This window comes from Arvicanthis niloticus, chromosome 20 (assembly GCF_011762505.2).
Source record: "Arvicanthis niloticus isolate mArvNil1 chromosome 20, mArvNil1.pat.X, whole genome shotgun sequence".
Lineage (NCBI taxonomy): Eukaryota > Metazoa > Chordata > Mammalia > Rodentia > Muridae > Arvicanthis > Arvicanthis niloticus.
Genome location: NC_047677.1, coordinates 44,069,046 through 44,085,247, shown reverse-complemented (window position 1 = coordinate 44,085,247; position 16,202 = coordinate 44,069,046). Strand labels below are relative to the sequence as shown.

Genomic DNA, 16,202 nt, shown 5'->3' with positions numbered 1-16,202 from the left:
TGGGCCTCCACTCCAGGGTCTGATCTGAATCGAATAAACCCCCCACAGTTTGCCTAATCCTGCTGTGACAGCTGCTCTCTTCCCTGGGCCCAGTTTTGAACTTGAGCTCACCAGGGCCACAGGCTATGTCTGTGTCCAGGCTAGCTGACTGGTGTTATCTAGTGTTCAGTCTGTTAAGGGAATGAACATGCACATAGATAGGTCTGGAGAGAAGGTCAGGATGCAGGCCCGATGCCTGTCTGATGTCTGGCAGAACTAGTGATGGATGGAATGATGGCTGTGAGGCCTCTTACTCCTGTGGGCTTCAACAGGGAAGGAGGCAATCCCTTCTTGGCTTCCCTGGGGTTGAACACTTATGGTCAGGGCCTGTGGAGAGGGAAGGATTACCCACAGCAGCTGGAACCTGAGGGGTAGAGTTCTGGGAACCTCGATGGAGAAGGCCTGCCCACCTCTTTCAGGGTTGGCACCAAGCCAGGAGTAATTCCAAACTTATGAGAGGCAAGGTGAGGTGGGAGTAACCTGGCCTTATCTGACTGCCTTTCCACAGGACACATTGCCCCTAAAGGCAGCACCTGGTGCTTCCCAGGCTCCTTCAGTGCCCTTGTTATGAATCCGCCATGGCAGTTGTAGCCACAAAGGGCAGTGGATGGGTCGAGGGAATGCCCCTGTGCATTCTGGGTGCTTTCTAAGTTACATAGGTGTATTCCTACAGAGGTGTGACAGAGTGACCCACCCCTTTATGAGGCCCATCAGGGAAGGCACCTATGCGTGGACACAGAGGCCACCAGTGGGTGCTCTCCACTGGGCTCTGTGGGTCTTGAGCACAGACATCCTTTGGAGCACCTATGAACCCACTTTGTTGGCACCGGAAGGAGCATCCATGCTTCATGCCTGGTGCCTCAAGCTGGGGTTCAAGAATTGCCTCTGGATCTTTACTTGCAGGCAGTCAGTAGGAGTGTCTGTGAGACTTAGGAGGTGTTCACGAGGGTGGGTGTGGTCTGTGGTTCATGCACCCTAAGTGTAAAGCTCCGTTTTCCATCACTAAGAGACTCTGAATTCATTCCCAGACCCACCTCTACCAAGCCCTGTTGTGTTAAGTACTCAAAACCCCAAAGCTTACCTACCATTAGGCCCTGAACCCCCAAATGCTTCAATGGCAGGGATGCCAGCTCTTCCATGGTTCAATTGCCTGCTCTCAGTGGGTGGATGGGTAAGAGACTTGAGTCGCTGGGCTTATAGAGATTATTGTTGGTGGGGTAGGGTCATGTGTAGCCAAGGCTGGCCTCAAGCTCACCAAGGATGGATTTGAATGGCTAATCTTCCTTCTTCCACTTCTCAAGCTTCTAGAGTTATAGATGTGCACTAGCAGAGAGGGTTTGCACAGTGCTCAGGATCTAACCCAGGGTTGGCACATGCTAGGGACGCATCCTATCGACGGAGTCACCTCCTCGACCCTTTAGGGCACTTTTTTTGTGGACAGTCTGCTATGGTTTTATTCTATGTTATTTAAAGAAATAATAAGTGATACTAGAGAAACAGTTACTAAACAAAGCATAGAAGAACAGCATGTGTATCCGTTCTAGAACAGAGGTCATCCGTGGTGACCTTGGTGACCAGAAGTGGTGAGGGGTGGGCTCTCCCCCATCCATTATCAGTGGGCCTGGCTAAGCCTGCAGATGACCCACTCTTCTGGCCGTTTTCCCTGGGCTTCAGGAGACAGCTAGAAACACTTTAGTACAGCTTGTCCCCCTTAAGGCTCTGCTGTGTTTGGAGGGTTTCTGAAGCTTATTGATCAAGCTAGGGTTGCCAAAGCCATTAGAAAAGCAAACCCCTTGCTTTGCATAAATACTCCTGGGTTTTGGCCCACCCGCTACACGCATTTGATTCCTTGCAAAAGGCTTAAAAGCTAAAGCTACAGGCTCAGTGGATACTATAGTGAGTAGTAGGCTAGCTACGGATGAAAGCACCTCCCTGTATCTTAGTGGTTCAAGTTTAGATCTCACTCCTACTCCCACCCCTAGTTGTGGTACCCAGCACAGCTTTCTTAAGTCTCCTGTGCCTCAGTTTCCTTGCCTGCATAACAGAAAATAAACACACTATGCCACCCCTCCGATATTATTATGAGAGTGGAGTTACGGGGGATCTAGAACATGTGACAGTGAGATATGTCAGCCCCCACAAGCCAGTGTTCTAATAACACTGCCTGAGACACGTCAGGAATTGACACAGGACCACGTGACAGCAGCTCATTCTAAATAAGCCCGGTGCATCCTCCCCGTGGTTTTTATACGTAGACGGGGAAGAGGTGAGTCTCCATGGTGTCCCGCCTCTTCTTTATACAGGAGAGCAAGTCACTTATCGAAGTTTTATGATTAGATTTTGTGACCCTAAAGGAAGGCAGTCGATGTGTTTGGTGTCTCATCTGAGGTGTCTTCTTATTAGAAGCAAAAGTGGTAGTTAGCAGGGGACAGTTCCTCTGGGGCCAAAGTTGTTCTAGAAAGGTCTAGAACGTACCTCTATGGGTGATCGATGACCCTGAGCCCAGCAGCAAGTCTCTTGATAATTCCTTCTCTCCAGGGAGCACCCAGTGTACCTCATTGCCTTTGCTCTGCCTTCTAGAATGCCAGCAGCTACTCTGCAGCAATGACAGAGCCCAAGTCCGTGTGCGTGTCGGTGGACGAGGTTGTGTCCAGCAACGTGGATGAGGTTGAGACAGACCTGCTTAATGGGCACCTGAAGAAGGTGGACAACAACTTCACAGAGGCCCAGCGCTTTTCCTCCTTGCCGCGGAGGGCAGCTGTGAACATCGAATTCAAGGACCTTTCCTATTCTGTACCCGAGGGACCCTGGTGGAGGAAGAAAGGTAGGAAGTGAAGCTGCCAGCCTGGTGGTTGGGTAGCGGGGAGCCGGTGAAGGAAGAAGCCACAGGTCGTTCGGGGAGAGTCTTGGTCTGCAGTTTGGAAGGTTGAGATGTATTCTCTTCTGATGCAGGCCTGCCTCGGCTAATTTTATTTTTGCGTTTCCATTGCTGGCTTCTCGCCTGTGAAATACACAGCTTAAATTAGACACTCTTAACATTCACGGAGGCTCTAAACTTCGGTCGTGTTGGTTGAGTGTCCCCTGTTGAAAATGCTTGAGACCAAAAGTGCTTCTGACTACGTATATATTTTTGGTTTGGGGCAACAGGTATATATATATATATATATTTGTAATGTGATACCTTGGGGGCAGCACCCAAATGTAGCCATGGTACCCACCTGTTTCTTGGACACTTATGAGATACACACCTGAACATAATTTTATGCATTTCTTTTCTTTTTTTATTTTTAATTAATTATTTTATTTATTTGCATTCTATGCATTTATTTTCTCATGCACCTATCCTCTGATTGCGACTTGTCACCTCCAGTCACATGGAAACATTCCAATTAGTGCTCAGAAGAATGAGGGTTTTAAGTATCTTAGATTCCTAATAACGGGGACTAGATAAAGATTTCACAGAGTCACCCAGCATCAGGGTTTGCTTGTTCCTAGCATGAGGGTCCTCCCTAGTGGACACTCCATGGATGGCCCCCTTTTTAAGGTAGGATAGTTTTCCAGTCATTCAGAAAAAGTGTGTTGCCTTCCAGGTCTCAATTGTTCAGGAGCATTCCAGGGTCTGGCATAGCCTTTCTGGGATCCAGCTGGTTTCTGAGATCTTGGAGGGCTCTTCTGTGTGTAGTACGCGCTTCCTATAGAGAAAAACTGAATGGTCATAAAGTAAGCTCTGCCCACTAAAATGGGAGAATGGAGCAGAGGGGGCCCCTGGAGCACCGTAGGATGAGGGACCCTCACCATAAGCCGACGTCCACCTTCCCGAGTTCTCTACCTCCCTATACCATGCTTGCTGAGGTTTTCGTGCTCACACCTTTCTGACTGGTTCTTGTTTCCCAGCCCAGTCTGCTCTTTGTAGAAGTGGGGTATTCAGGGAAGACACCAGGCGGTCCATGGCATCTGCTGAATCGCCGAACACAAACTGGAAACCCGAAGGGAACTTGGGATATGCGAGGTGACTCAGGTGCCACCGGAAGATTGATTTTTTTTTTTTTTTTTTTTTTTTTGTAAACTTAAATATTGACACAACCTTTCTTTTATGAGAAGGCTAAGTTAGCGATTTTAAAAAATTTGTCATCTTCTCTCCCCCCTCCACCCTGTTTTGTTTTTCTGCCTCTTGAAGCTAAGCCAGTAAGCTCACTGGGAGAAGCAATCTGGTCTTGGTGGTAAACAAAATTTTGGAAACTTGAGAAGCCAATCCCCAGGAACTTTGAGCTCAGTGGTTGTAAAACGATTGTGTCTGGGTTTGCACAACCAAGAACAGGCCCTGTCCCCTCTCAGGGCTGATTGTAGGGCACTGTTATCTGACACTCCCATTTCCTCACACCAGCCTGTTTTGTTAGGAAAGAAACTGCGCCAGGGTCAGCCATGGGCCCATGCTGTGGGACCCATTGGAATCGAAAGGTAGGAATACACAGATTCTACAGAAAAATGTACCCAGTGGGACTTGTTGGTGAGTATAGACAAACTGCAACAGACCTGTGAGGCACTCAGTGATCTCCACATGTGTGTTGTATGTAATCTTGAAGGTGTCATGGCGAGGTTTGAAAATCCAGGCTGTGGGATAAAGATGGCTTGCCATCCAGGGGTTCGGATGGATGTTTGAAGCCTGTGTATCGGTTGCTTGTTTTATTTACTGCAACAAAATACCAGACCAGGAAGGACTTCAGGGAGAAAGGGTTTGTTCTGACTCCCAGGTCCAGGGTACAGCCCACCAGAAAAATCGTGTCAGCAGGAGAAGAAGACATCTGGTCAGTGGCTTCCACACTCAGGAAGCAGAGAGCGATAGATGCTGGCACATCTCCCTTTGCCCTTTTTACTGAGTTTAGGACCCCAGCCCATGGGATGGCACCACCCACATTTAGGTTGAACCTTCCTATCTCACTTAATCTAATCTAGGTAATTATCCCTCACGGAAGCAGCCAGATACTTGTCCCCATGGCCATTCTGAATCCATTAAACTGTCACTGAAGATGAGCCGTCACACCCTGGCAGCATCTTGACTTGAAACCCAGAACATAAATCTGTGCCCAGGAAGGGCAACCTTCCGGGTGCTGTATCTGCCGCGTGCCCTCTGAGCACAAACAGGTCCCGTTCACCATTATCAGAGTCAGCCAGTCAGTAATGGATTCCTAACAGGCTGAGACACAAGTGTCCATTCTCAGCACCTTCGAGGACACTTGGCCAGGTGGCTGTTTGCCCTGTAGTAACCTCTGTGGGTTCAGGCATGGGAGGAGTCGCACATGAGCCCCGAGGGACTTGCCCATGAGTCAGAGGGATGACAGATATGCTGAGTCTGGTATGTTGTGTTGTTGGCCTCTCACCCAGCTGGCCATGGCTTGCTGTCTGGTGTCTTCCATGGCTTTGCTTTTCTTCCTCTGCAGCAGTATCTCTGAGGTGCCCCTCTCCTCTGTGTGTGCCTTGTCAGAATTGAGATGCTTTATCAAGACAGTCTGAACTTCCTCCTCACTGAATAGAAGGGAAACTAAGACAGAGGGTAGTTAGAGGGCTGGTCCATACTCCTGCCTGAGACCACAGTAGTGATTGCTAACTCTGTGAATTCCAACATGGAGGCCGGGTCTTGCCCATCTCTGACCACTGTGGGCCATCTTCATTCAGCTGCCAGGGAAACAAGGCTCTTCTGAAGGCTCGGGTGCCCTGGGAAATAATCCATTAACCCGCAGGCCACATCTCGGAAAAACCTGGTCATTTGTCTCATCAGCTACAAATGACACAAGCCATGGACACTCTTGTAACCTCCTTCCCAGCACCAGTGCTACGTCCTGGGGTGACTCTGACCCTAGGGGTTCAATGTCCTCAACCAGGAACCACACACAGTAAGCGGGCAATCAATAAAATGTGCATTTTACCCAGGACCAGGCAGCAGGCCGGCTGACATGCGCAGCACATCTCTGGATTCCTTGTCCTTACCCCTCTGCCCCTGAATGTCTAAAAATTCTGCTTCCTTTGTCCCCCATATGGCTAGTGACCCTCATGGGCTCCAGCAGTATCTGGAGCTGTGGGGGTCATATCCTGGCTACTCTTTCCATTTCTCCACAAGGGTGATTTGGGATCCACCATCCTCTCTGTGTGGCTCCAAGGTGACCTTCAGGATAGAAGCCACTTCTCATGCTGCTACCTGATTAGTTTTGCTGTCTGTATATCAAGATGATTGGTTGTTGGCTTTTGAGATTCACCCTGATGTGCTGAGCTGACTGTAACTTCCGGGTTGGCTGCCATAGCACTGCTGGAGGGAGGACTGCTGGGGGAGGACTGCTGAGGGAGGACTGCCGGAGGGAGGACTCACTACTTGTAAGAGTGAGGAGCTCTGGGAGCATCTAGCTGCTCAGACTTATAGATTGGTAGAGGCAACAGGTGAGAACAGAGGCAATTTGCTCAAAGTCAAAGCCCAGTTGTTCTCTTCCATTACCTAGATAGATACAGGACCATTCTGTAGCCCCCCCCCCCCCCCAACCCCCATGGAAATCAGTTCCTTTCATGGAAACCAGTTCCTTCCTGGATTTCCCCCCAGAATGTTGTGCTACCATACTGGGCCTTCTGAAGACAATGTCACTATAAATACACTGTCATCTTAAAGAAAGCAGACAGAGCGATGCCTGTTTTCCTCCCTGCTGGGAGGAAAGGGATCCGGGCAGGGACAGTATCCATAGCTTTAGGAGAAGCCCATTCTGTCTCTCTAATATCTGGGAGCTTGACAGACCCCTAAGCACTGACAGTGACGCTTAACCAAACATGTGTTTTCAATTGTGCTTAAGTTTTCATCTCATGATTAATGATGTCTTTGGAGGAACAACTAGTTCATGTAATAGATTCCTGGTAGGGAACGCAATTGTGAGAGGAGCCAGTCCCAGGAGGGGACAGCCTCCCCCAAGGAGCATCTCACCGGCTTCTGATCTGGTAATTACTCTCCCTAAAGGAGCCCACTCGCGTAGTGTGAGCTGATGGGACAGATGACTCTGAACAATCTCACCTTTGGTGCCATCACACTGGCTGTCATGGTGAGATGGCTCAGCGGTTAAGAGCACTGACTATTCTTCCGGAGGTCATGAGTTCAAATCCCAGCAACCACGTGGTGGGCTCACAACCATCTGTAATGAGATTTGATGCCCTCATATGAGTGATCTGGGCGGGGGGAGCTGGAGCAAGTGGGGGCCTGGAGCAAGTGGGGCTGGAACAAGAGGGAGAAGGGAAGGAGGAAAAAGAGAGAGAGAGAATACACATGGCAAAATGGGGAAGGTGAGGATGATGGGGTCTCATGCCACCCAGAAGTTTTTTTTTTTTTTTAGATGTGGTGTGCTACGGTCATGAATGGCTGGGGGACTCTGTATACCGTCCCCTCTGCAATCCAAGCACCGCTGAGTGGTTTTCTGCATAGCTGTCCGACTGAGGGGACTTCTTTAGTTTGCTTAGCTCATTAGGCTGCTTCAGAAGTGGCTCTGACCTGTCTACCCATCTCCAGGTCATGGTCGTAGGAAAGGCCGACTTGAAACTCTGTCTGTGGTATTTCAAACCAAGATCAGTTACCTGCAGGAACCCCAGGAGTGTTTACCCCTGAGGGAGATTCATCCTGGACCACTGCAGTACAGATTTATCTATACTGTTTCCTATCTCATGGCCCTGCTTGGATGTAACCTTTGATAAGGCTATCTCAAGGGCTTTGCAAGCCCATCCTCCTCCGGAGAGACGTGTGTGTGTGATGTGTGTGGAGTGTGTGTGTTTGTGAGTGTGTGTGCTGTGTGTGTGTGTGTGTGTGTGTGTGTGTGTGCTGTGTCTTTGTCAGTGGAGGAAGCTGATGGCAGAGAACATACTCTCCCCAGCAAATGACAGGGCTCTTAGGGATTAAACACACCTGTAAAGACCAGCCAGTGGTGAAGCTTAGGTTGAGAACAAATGCCATCAAACCTGGGGCTTCAGGACATTTCTCTCTACTGTCCTTTTAGACAGGTCAGGCCACGTCCCACATGCCACATTCCATGGACAGAGTAGAGTACACTACAGCCTATGGGGAAACAGAATCTTCCAGTTCTCAGCCCTGCCCCTCCCCACCCCAAATAAAACAACAAAACACCAGGAAGGAGGTAAGCAGCCTGATGAGCTCCAAGCCAGATTATATATATTGGCTTGCTTCTGAGTTATAAAAGGCCATTGAACACCCAACACCCTTCTCAAATTAAGGTTTGCTTTCTCTTAATTTCCATCGCCCTCTCACAGGGCCTGTCATTACAGGCTGGTTGAAATGAGTGGACAGAGCCATTAATAAGCCCCTTTTAGGAATTCCATTAGGAAACTTGGACTTCAACCAAGCGCTGGGAAGGGGAACCCAACCCGGCAAAGAAAAGCTTCAGAGAGCCCCAGGACCGGTGATGGGTTGCTCAGGTTTTAAGGGGGAATTCACTCCCTTTAGCATGGAAGAATTCTGTTGATCCCCTTGGCTTCTCTTGTGCTGCTAGGCTTCCCTTTGGGCCTCAAAGGAGATTGCTTTTAATACATGGTTTGCTTTATTTAGGATGGTAGCTAACCCTTTCAGGCAGTGTATAGCCCCAGGGCTACTTGCAGACTTCTTGTGGCTCAAGGGTTTTAAAGAGTACCGGCAGTGGCTGTCTCTTGCCTCAGTAATTGCTCTCTGAGTATTTGGTGACTCCCGGGGGCAGATGGGTAGGCCATAGGTTCAGGGTCTTGAGAGCAGCACCCTTCATGATAAAGAAGTTCTTTGGTAGTCTAAAAATAGTATTTGAGGAACTGTTGACAACCGTGGGGGGGGGGAGTGACTCTTGAGAGTGCCAAGAGCCATTTACTTCCTAGTATATTCTCAGCATCCATCCTCTCCTGTTTCCCCTCCTCTGGCTGGCATGCCTTCTCTTGTTAGTCCCCTCACATGAGAAGCTGGCTGTCTCCAGCTGAGCTCTGGAGTCAGAGGCATGCATTTCCAGTGCACTGTGTGGTTCGGGATGACACATCTGGACATGGGTTAGATGCCCTGATGCCGTTGTCCCCGGGTTCATGCCTTTCTGCGCACTCTGTCTGGCAGTTTCTTTATCTGGCTATGTGACCTTGTCACTTTCCCAAGGTTGCCCCTGTTCTTGAGCCATCTGGCCTCTGCAGGATGGCTTTGCAGGCCTGTACTCAGCTGCCCGACGGGTGTCGTTGTCACTATTTAATTTCCCAAGGACATTCTTGCCATGCTTGCTTGCCTGGTGTCCTGGGTACCTGCCTGCTTGCATTTAGCACCTCAGCAGCAGGCTTGCATCCAGAAACCTCCACCTTCTGAGAGGAAAGGCCTCTTAAACAGAAGCCCACTCTCCTGGTTCAAGAAATAACGACAGCTGACAGTTTGCCGAACACAAAACCGTTCCTTTTGTTTACAGACTGGCAGGAGAATAGTGGTTAGTAACCGTACACCTGCTCCCATTGAGTTCTGGCAGCAACAGATTGGCTTCTTTAAGGAAAAGAGGTAACCATGAGGAGCCAAGTTAAATAGTTAAGACTACACCACACAAGTCGAGGTGATGGCCACAAGGCACATTCTTCATGAAACAAGTGTATAGAAAAAGCTACCTTCAGATCCAATATGTCTGATGCTGGTGTTTTGCTTCTGTGAGAAAACGTGTTAAAGGGCTTTTCCAGGGGTGACTGATATGGCTGTTCTAGCCCATATGACCCAAAGCCATCACTTCGCCATTCGCTGCATGTTGTCAGCTACCTCTCTGTGCAGTGGGGCAAATGGCATTCAGTGTGAAAAGTAAGACACACCAGGAGGCCTATCAAGGCTGTGATTAGGTCCAGCTGAGACCTATATTTAGAATCTAGATCTTGGCGCCAACAGGAGCCTTGGATCTGCCCTAGTCTGAACTCCCACGTGTTGGGGCCAACTATCTACACTATCCCTCCCCACAAGTCAGTCTGTTTGATTACTGCAGTCACTGGGAAACTCCCGGGAGAGCATGGCTATGCTCGTACAAGGTCTGTTCTTAGAAAATGCTTCTGAGCTAAACATCAGTGTTTGGGTAAGGTGCGTGAGTTGATCCAGCTCCTGCTTCTGGACTCTGTGGAACAAGTCATCTTGGTCTCGAAGTGGGCCCACAAGCTGGACAGAATAAGAGACTGACCAGGGACAAAACAGTAACCAAGTTTGTCAGGGTGAGCAGCCTTGATGGGAGACACGAGGAATACGGGCCAAGAGAGACGAGGCCCAGGTTTGCTTTGAGATTGCATGGCACACTGACACTTGTGAGTAGCATGCCTCCTGACAGGCATGCCTCCTGGAAGGTTCTCTGTTATTAGTAAGGGTAAGAGCCCAGTTGAGATGCAGCGTGAGTCTTCTGTTCTGTATCTGTCATGTGGCAACTGGTGGCTTTGCCCAGAAGCCCCTGGGCCAGGCATCCCATCATGCATTGTGGGAGGTCTCAGTCTGATGCCTCTTCTCCCACTTTGGAGGGAGTCATACTTATTTTCAATTAAAAATAGCTAATGTTTGCTGTTTCCTTTCCCACATTGTCTCATTACCCCAGAGCTTCAACTCTCTGTCTCAAAATGTTTCAGGAGGCCCAGACCCACGTACGATGACCAGCATTACATTCTTGCTCAGGAGATAAACACTGTGGGTGTCCACACAAAGACCTTTTTAAACCTGTTTTCAATGGAGGTTGGGGTGGGGTGGGGGTCTTTCAGGCTTGGGCAGGTGGCAGATTTGACCTCTTCCATGGAATCCAGAACTGCACCACTGCCTGCTGGGCACATTAGACCTCTGCTCACTCTCCAAGATGGAGTTACATATGTTCACCCAATGAGGGAGCGAGAGAGAGAGAGAGAGAGAGAGAGAGAGAGAGAGAGAGAGAGAGAGAGAGAGAGAAGGGGGAGGGGGAGGGGGAGGGGGAGGGGGGGAGGGAGAGGGAGAGGGAGAGGGAGAGGGAGAGGGAGAGGGAGAGGGAGAGAGAGAGAGAGAGAGAGAGAGAGAGAGAAATACGAATGAGAGAATAGTTCATTCCAGCCAACTGTCATCTACATGGCCCAGTTGTGGAGACACTGGCCAAGTGACAGCCCCATAATGGGTTTTTATTGCTTAGAGCACTCCCTCTCCCTTCTTCTGTGGTTCTGTGAGCATCCTACAGGCGGCCAGGACGCACCGGCTCCATTGCTCACAAGTAACCCTGGCTGCAGGCTCGGTAGAGGCTGCCTGCAGGAATTCTTTAGACTTCTCACTGACTGGAAGGAGATGCAGCAAGGAGCTGCCTCCTCCTGTATGCAGGTGCGGGCGGGGCAGGTGTGCGCTGCTGCGCAGGCGCGGTGTGTGCCTGCCTGTCAGTGCCGCCCGCCCGCGCCGGGGTTACTATCGGTCAATGCTCGCTAGTAACCTCCTGCTGGCGGCAGCGGGGAGCTGAGCGATTGGCTGAGCGCTGGCACTGTTGCTAAGAGGATGTTGCTGCTCTAGGGGGCTCAAGAGGTCCCGATGCTCAGCCTTCTTACGAAGGGCAAAGCCCCTGGTCACATTCTCCACAACAGGTCCAAAAGACACCCTAAACTTCAGAGTTTCTCCAACAGGAAGACTCTGAAGCAGATGAAGCAGGACATATTACCGGATGAATGTGTTGATGCACATGGTTGTTTCCTATTTAAGCTTAATTGGGGGATGTGGTTGAGTGGGAATAACACAGCAGATACCAGAAGGCTGAAGCCTTCTCTGTGTGCTGGCTATGACCTTGAAGTTTGTGAGTGTGCATGCATGCACGTGCTATACTACTGTTTAAAGTCAAAGAGCTCATGGCTCCAGGTCACACCTTTTCCCAAGAGACACTGCGGGTCTGGGACTCCTTAGAAATGATCTTACTTGCTTCATGTTCAGAGCAGTGAAAGGCATAAGAGGCAGACCTTTTCTCTTGGACCAGCTCTGGAAAAGGACCAGGGTGGGTTCTCAAACCCTGGAATTTCCCTTTAAGACTGGTCTGTGGATCCACTAAGCCATCTGGAATCCGGAGGGCCTCCCTGCCCCAACTGAGTCACTTCCATCCTGGGAACTGCAGAGAGTGAACAATAGCTCAACTCCAGGAGGGCACTTTGTAGGTCTGTGAGCTCACAGGTGTAGGAAAAGCACGATTTCTCTCATTTAGGTAACTGGAAGGCCCAGGACAGGGCGGAACAGGAGGTGTCAAGTCATGTCCTCCTTGGGGACCAGGGCCTTCTTGAGATGCTGGCCTGATGGTTCCTTTGGGCTTAATTTAGGCACCCTGTGAAGTGCTAAGTACTGTCATACATATGGACTGCTCAACCTTTGGGGTTCCTGCCCAGTGCAAGGAGACCCCTTGGGGCTGGTGACTTCTCGGCTTGTGGGTTTTTTTTCCTGCTGCTTGCTTCTCCACCTCATTTTGTGATGGTAGAGTTAACATTTTGCAAGAGAGACGATAGAAGCAAGCTGGAGATGGGTGGAGGGAAGTAACAGTGACACTGTAAGACCTCTTCTGTTTCCTGGGGGGTTTTGGGGGGGGGAGGCAGGCGGAAAGCTCTGTCAAAAGAAGGAAGTGTGCATGTTGTGATAACTACAGTCTCCCCATGTGGAAGTGCCCTTAGCTCCATCTTGTGAGGGACAGAGATGTTGACACTTGGAGCCTCAAGCCACACGGGACTCTAGACAGTTGTACCCTCCCTCTGGCCATCTGACTTTAATAATAGTCCCCAAGTCATTGGAATTTCCCCCAGGAATCTCGGGGGGGGGGGAGGAAAAAGCCAAAGAGGAACTTGTCCCCTAGGACTGGATTTCACAGGGTTCTGATAACTTACTAGACCTCCTTGCAGGAGAGCCCAGACAATAATGGGTCTTGGTGGGTGGTGGGTGGGAAGACATTTGACTAGAACTATTTAGTTCTATAGAGACCCTTCCCTCGACTTAAACCTGAGCCTCATGTCAGCACCCGAAGGCAGACTTGGAGGGTTCTGGAACATATCAGTGTTCTTCCCGATGTGGCTACATAGAGTAAGGCTCCTTTTCCAAACTGTCACTATTATTTTCTCTCTTTAATCAGCATACTGGGGGCAGGTGGCTAAGCGTGGCTTGTAAGGACCACCAGGGATGTATCTCTCAGAGATTCACTGCTGCCTTCCTAAGACTTACACTTGTGTCTCCCTGGTGGTGAATATCAGAATGGAATCAACCTTCATTTCAGAGCCATTGATAAACATGTCTTCCTTAGGACCTGGCCCTGCCCTGTACAGGACAGGTCATAGCTGTGTCATTCCCACAGAGGCCCTCTGAGAACTCTCAGGTCGTTGGGTGATGAGTTTTGCATCTTGGAGACTATTTATATTGAGGCATCGGCATTTTGTGAGTGGCTGGGTGGAAATTTCCACCGTTGAAACGGAGCTGGGTAAGCAACATTACACTTCAGAGTTTGCCTTCTGAGAGAGGTTAATGTAGGTCATCTTGGGAGGATGTGAGACTATCGGGCCCTGTGTATTTCTGTCTTGTGGCTGGATCTTCATGATCGAACATGAGAGAACAGCACCCATTGCTCTAACTGGCAATGGGGACAGCGGCTCTGTGGGCAGGACAGCAGCCGTAGCCCCCGAGGCCAGGCCCAGTGCACACGACACTTTTGGGTTTGTGAATCTTTACAGTAAATTCTGTGGTCTTCTACATTTACAGAAAATGCATTTCTCTTTTTCTCAAAAGGAGGGGGGTGCGTAAAATAAATTAAACTACACTCTGAAGTTAGTTTCAGTTTCGCTTCTCTGTCTCTTAATAAAATGGTTCCAGGTCTTAACACCATTTAAGACCATTCCAGTAAAGGAAAAGACCAAAGGAAGTGCTGAGTGGTTGGGGGATGCAGGTGTAAAACTCTCTACTCGCAGGGAGCTGGAGGAGTCTTTACCTCCCCTATAAAACAGAGCGTCAGAACAGCAATAAACCATATTTTAGTGGGTCAAACAGCTTGACACCTACAAAGTGTTATGTCCCACAGGCATAGCTGAATAAACAGTATTGTGTGTGACATTAGAAACCAATAATACTAGGATCAATAAAATGGATTAAAAGCCCTGTAGTCATTCTAAAAGAAAGTCTACTGTGATACCAGGTTTTCTAAGCCAAAGAGCATGGTCGTTGGTAGATGCTGGCTCAACCTTTCCCGGGCCATGTGTCCTCAAAGTCCCTGTGTGTCACTACTGCTTTTATAACAAGATATTTGTACAAGACCGATCAATCAAGGTCACGGGTCTGTATGTGGTAGAGCCCAAAGTGACCTGGGATGCCACCTCCTAAGCCCTGGATACATCTCCACTCTAACTTTACCTCAACATGTCTGTGTGTAATATGTACTTCTAGGGTGGCCTCCATTGTTGGCAACAGAACATCCTTCAGCCTGGCTAGCCCTCCAAACAGCTCCCACAGGCAGACAGATGTTCATGGCACTCAAATTAAGAGCCTTGGCCAAATGGTATCTTCAGAATCAAGGAGCTGCACAGACTATTCTAGAAGGTTCTTCTAGTCATTTGGATGTTCTGGTGTCTAGCACCTCATTCCTCAAATCAGACCCAGAGAAGGGGGTGTAGGATGGTGATGATACCCTATCACCTCTGTACCAGGTTACCCTCTTATGGTGGTGAGAATGCTATGTGTGCTCATCCTGGACTGTGAGGGGAGCCAGATGAGGTAGGAGAGAAAGGCAGCTGAGGATGGTGGTGCAGTGTTGGGTCAGGATAGGCTGCCAGCCAGACCATGCCCCCAGCAACCCGGTAAACACCATTTTCATCCTGTCAAAGAAGAGACCACAGCATGAAGATCAGAGACCCTGCTAATGACAGGAGGGACCCTGAAGGCAAAGCCCAGCATGACGTGATCCCTGAGTTCCTCCAGATTGACCCTTGAGGTCACATGAAACAGTCAGTGACCACCAAGGATCAGGGCCACCCAGGGACCTTGAACACTCATGTGCTTCCTGCCTCCAGTAGCTTTCAGTGAGGGGGAAGCAGTTAGTCTAGAGACAGGTTTGACAAGCTTGGGATGTTTCAAGGGGTGGACCCCTCCCCCCCAAGCAGGTCTCCCCAGGTGACACCTGCAAGCCATGCTTGGAGAGAACAAACAACCACGCTCAGAACATTCCAGGCTTACTCACACTTGGCCAGCGTGGCCTTCAGATCCACCCATGGCACAGAGGGCATGGGGAGTAGGTTTAAGAGGGCATCAGGCTGTGGGCAGGCTCAGAAGGAATTTGGCTGGCATTGGCATCCGCAGCCTTCACCCCAGCACTCTTTCGGTCTGTCAGGGAGTATATGAGTTTCTGAAAACCTTCCATAGGTATGTGGTGAGAGTGTTGAGCCTAGGTAGAGCAGCTGCCCCTCAGGATGCTGATGGAGCACCAGGCTTACCTACCACCTCTCAGCACCCATTGATCAAGACATTCGGGTGCAGTGGATTCCCTCCTATCCCCAGGATAGCAGCAAGCTTGCCACAGGTGGGAGTGGGGATGTGGCGGCTGGCCATGTTCCACGGGGAGGTCAGACCCAGAGGCCTGTGTATTCCCTAGAAAATGAAGGCCACAGCCTTGTGCTCGCTCCATAGACCTGCCTATCAATGATGGAGCAGGGGAAGAAAAAAAAAAAAGTCCCAGGATTTGGGGGAGGGGCAAGAATGAGGTAGAAAGTTCTGGAGATGCATGCCGTTCTCACCCTATACTTTGACTTTTAGATTTCCACATAGAAAACTGTTTTTTTTTTTTTTTTTTTTTTTCAAACCTGGGCCCTGAGATGGGATGCCGAACCAGGCACTTCACAGGCATGTGGGCAACTGTTTGATATTGCCATAACGTTGCTGGAGAGTACCATAACCAAGTTATACATCCGCCCCCCCCCCAAGTTTACAATGTTCCAAGTAAGTTTACAACTTTGTGCTGGGCTGTCTGCATAGCTATCCTGGGCTGCATGAGGCCACACACTGAGGTTGGGCCAATCATGATAAATCTTGACCCTGGAATGAAACAGTGAAGCTAAGTGAGCATTATGGATGTTAATAGAGCAACAGAGTGAACTCTCTTTGGGGAGGACTCATGGCCCCCAGGAGTTCGTTCAGTTTGCTTTACAGTCCCACTGTTATAGCCCTTCAG

At 49.6% G+C, this 16,202-nt stretch overlaps 1 protein-coding gene across 1 annotated transcript in view; it reads left to right on the top strand.

The window, feature by feature from the left end:
- Positions 1-16,202, top strand: part of Abcg1 (ATP binding cassette subfamily G member 1) — a 56,150-nt gene that overhangs the window by 3,818 nt on the left and 36,130 nt on the right. Inside the window, exon 2 of the mRNA XM_034524185.2 lies at positions 2,620-2,863. Coding sequence (XP_034380076.1) covers positions 2,620-2,863 — 244 coding nt within the window. The remainder of the gene's footprint in view (positions 1-2,619; positions 2,864-16,202) is intronic.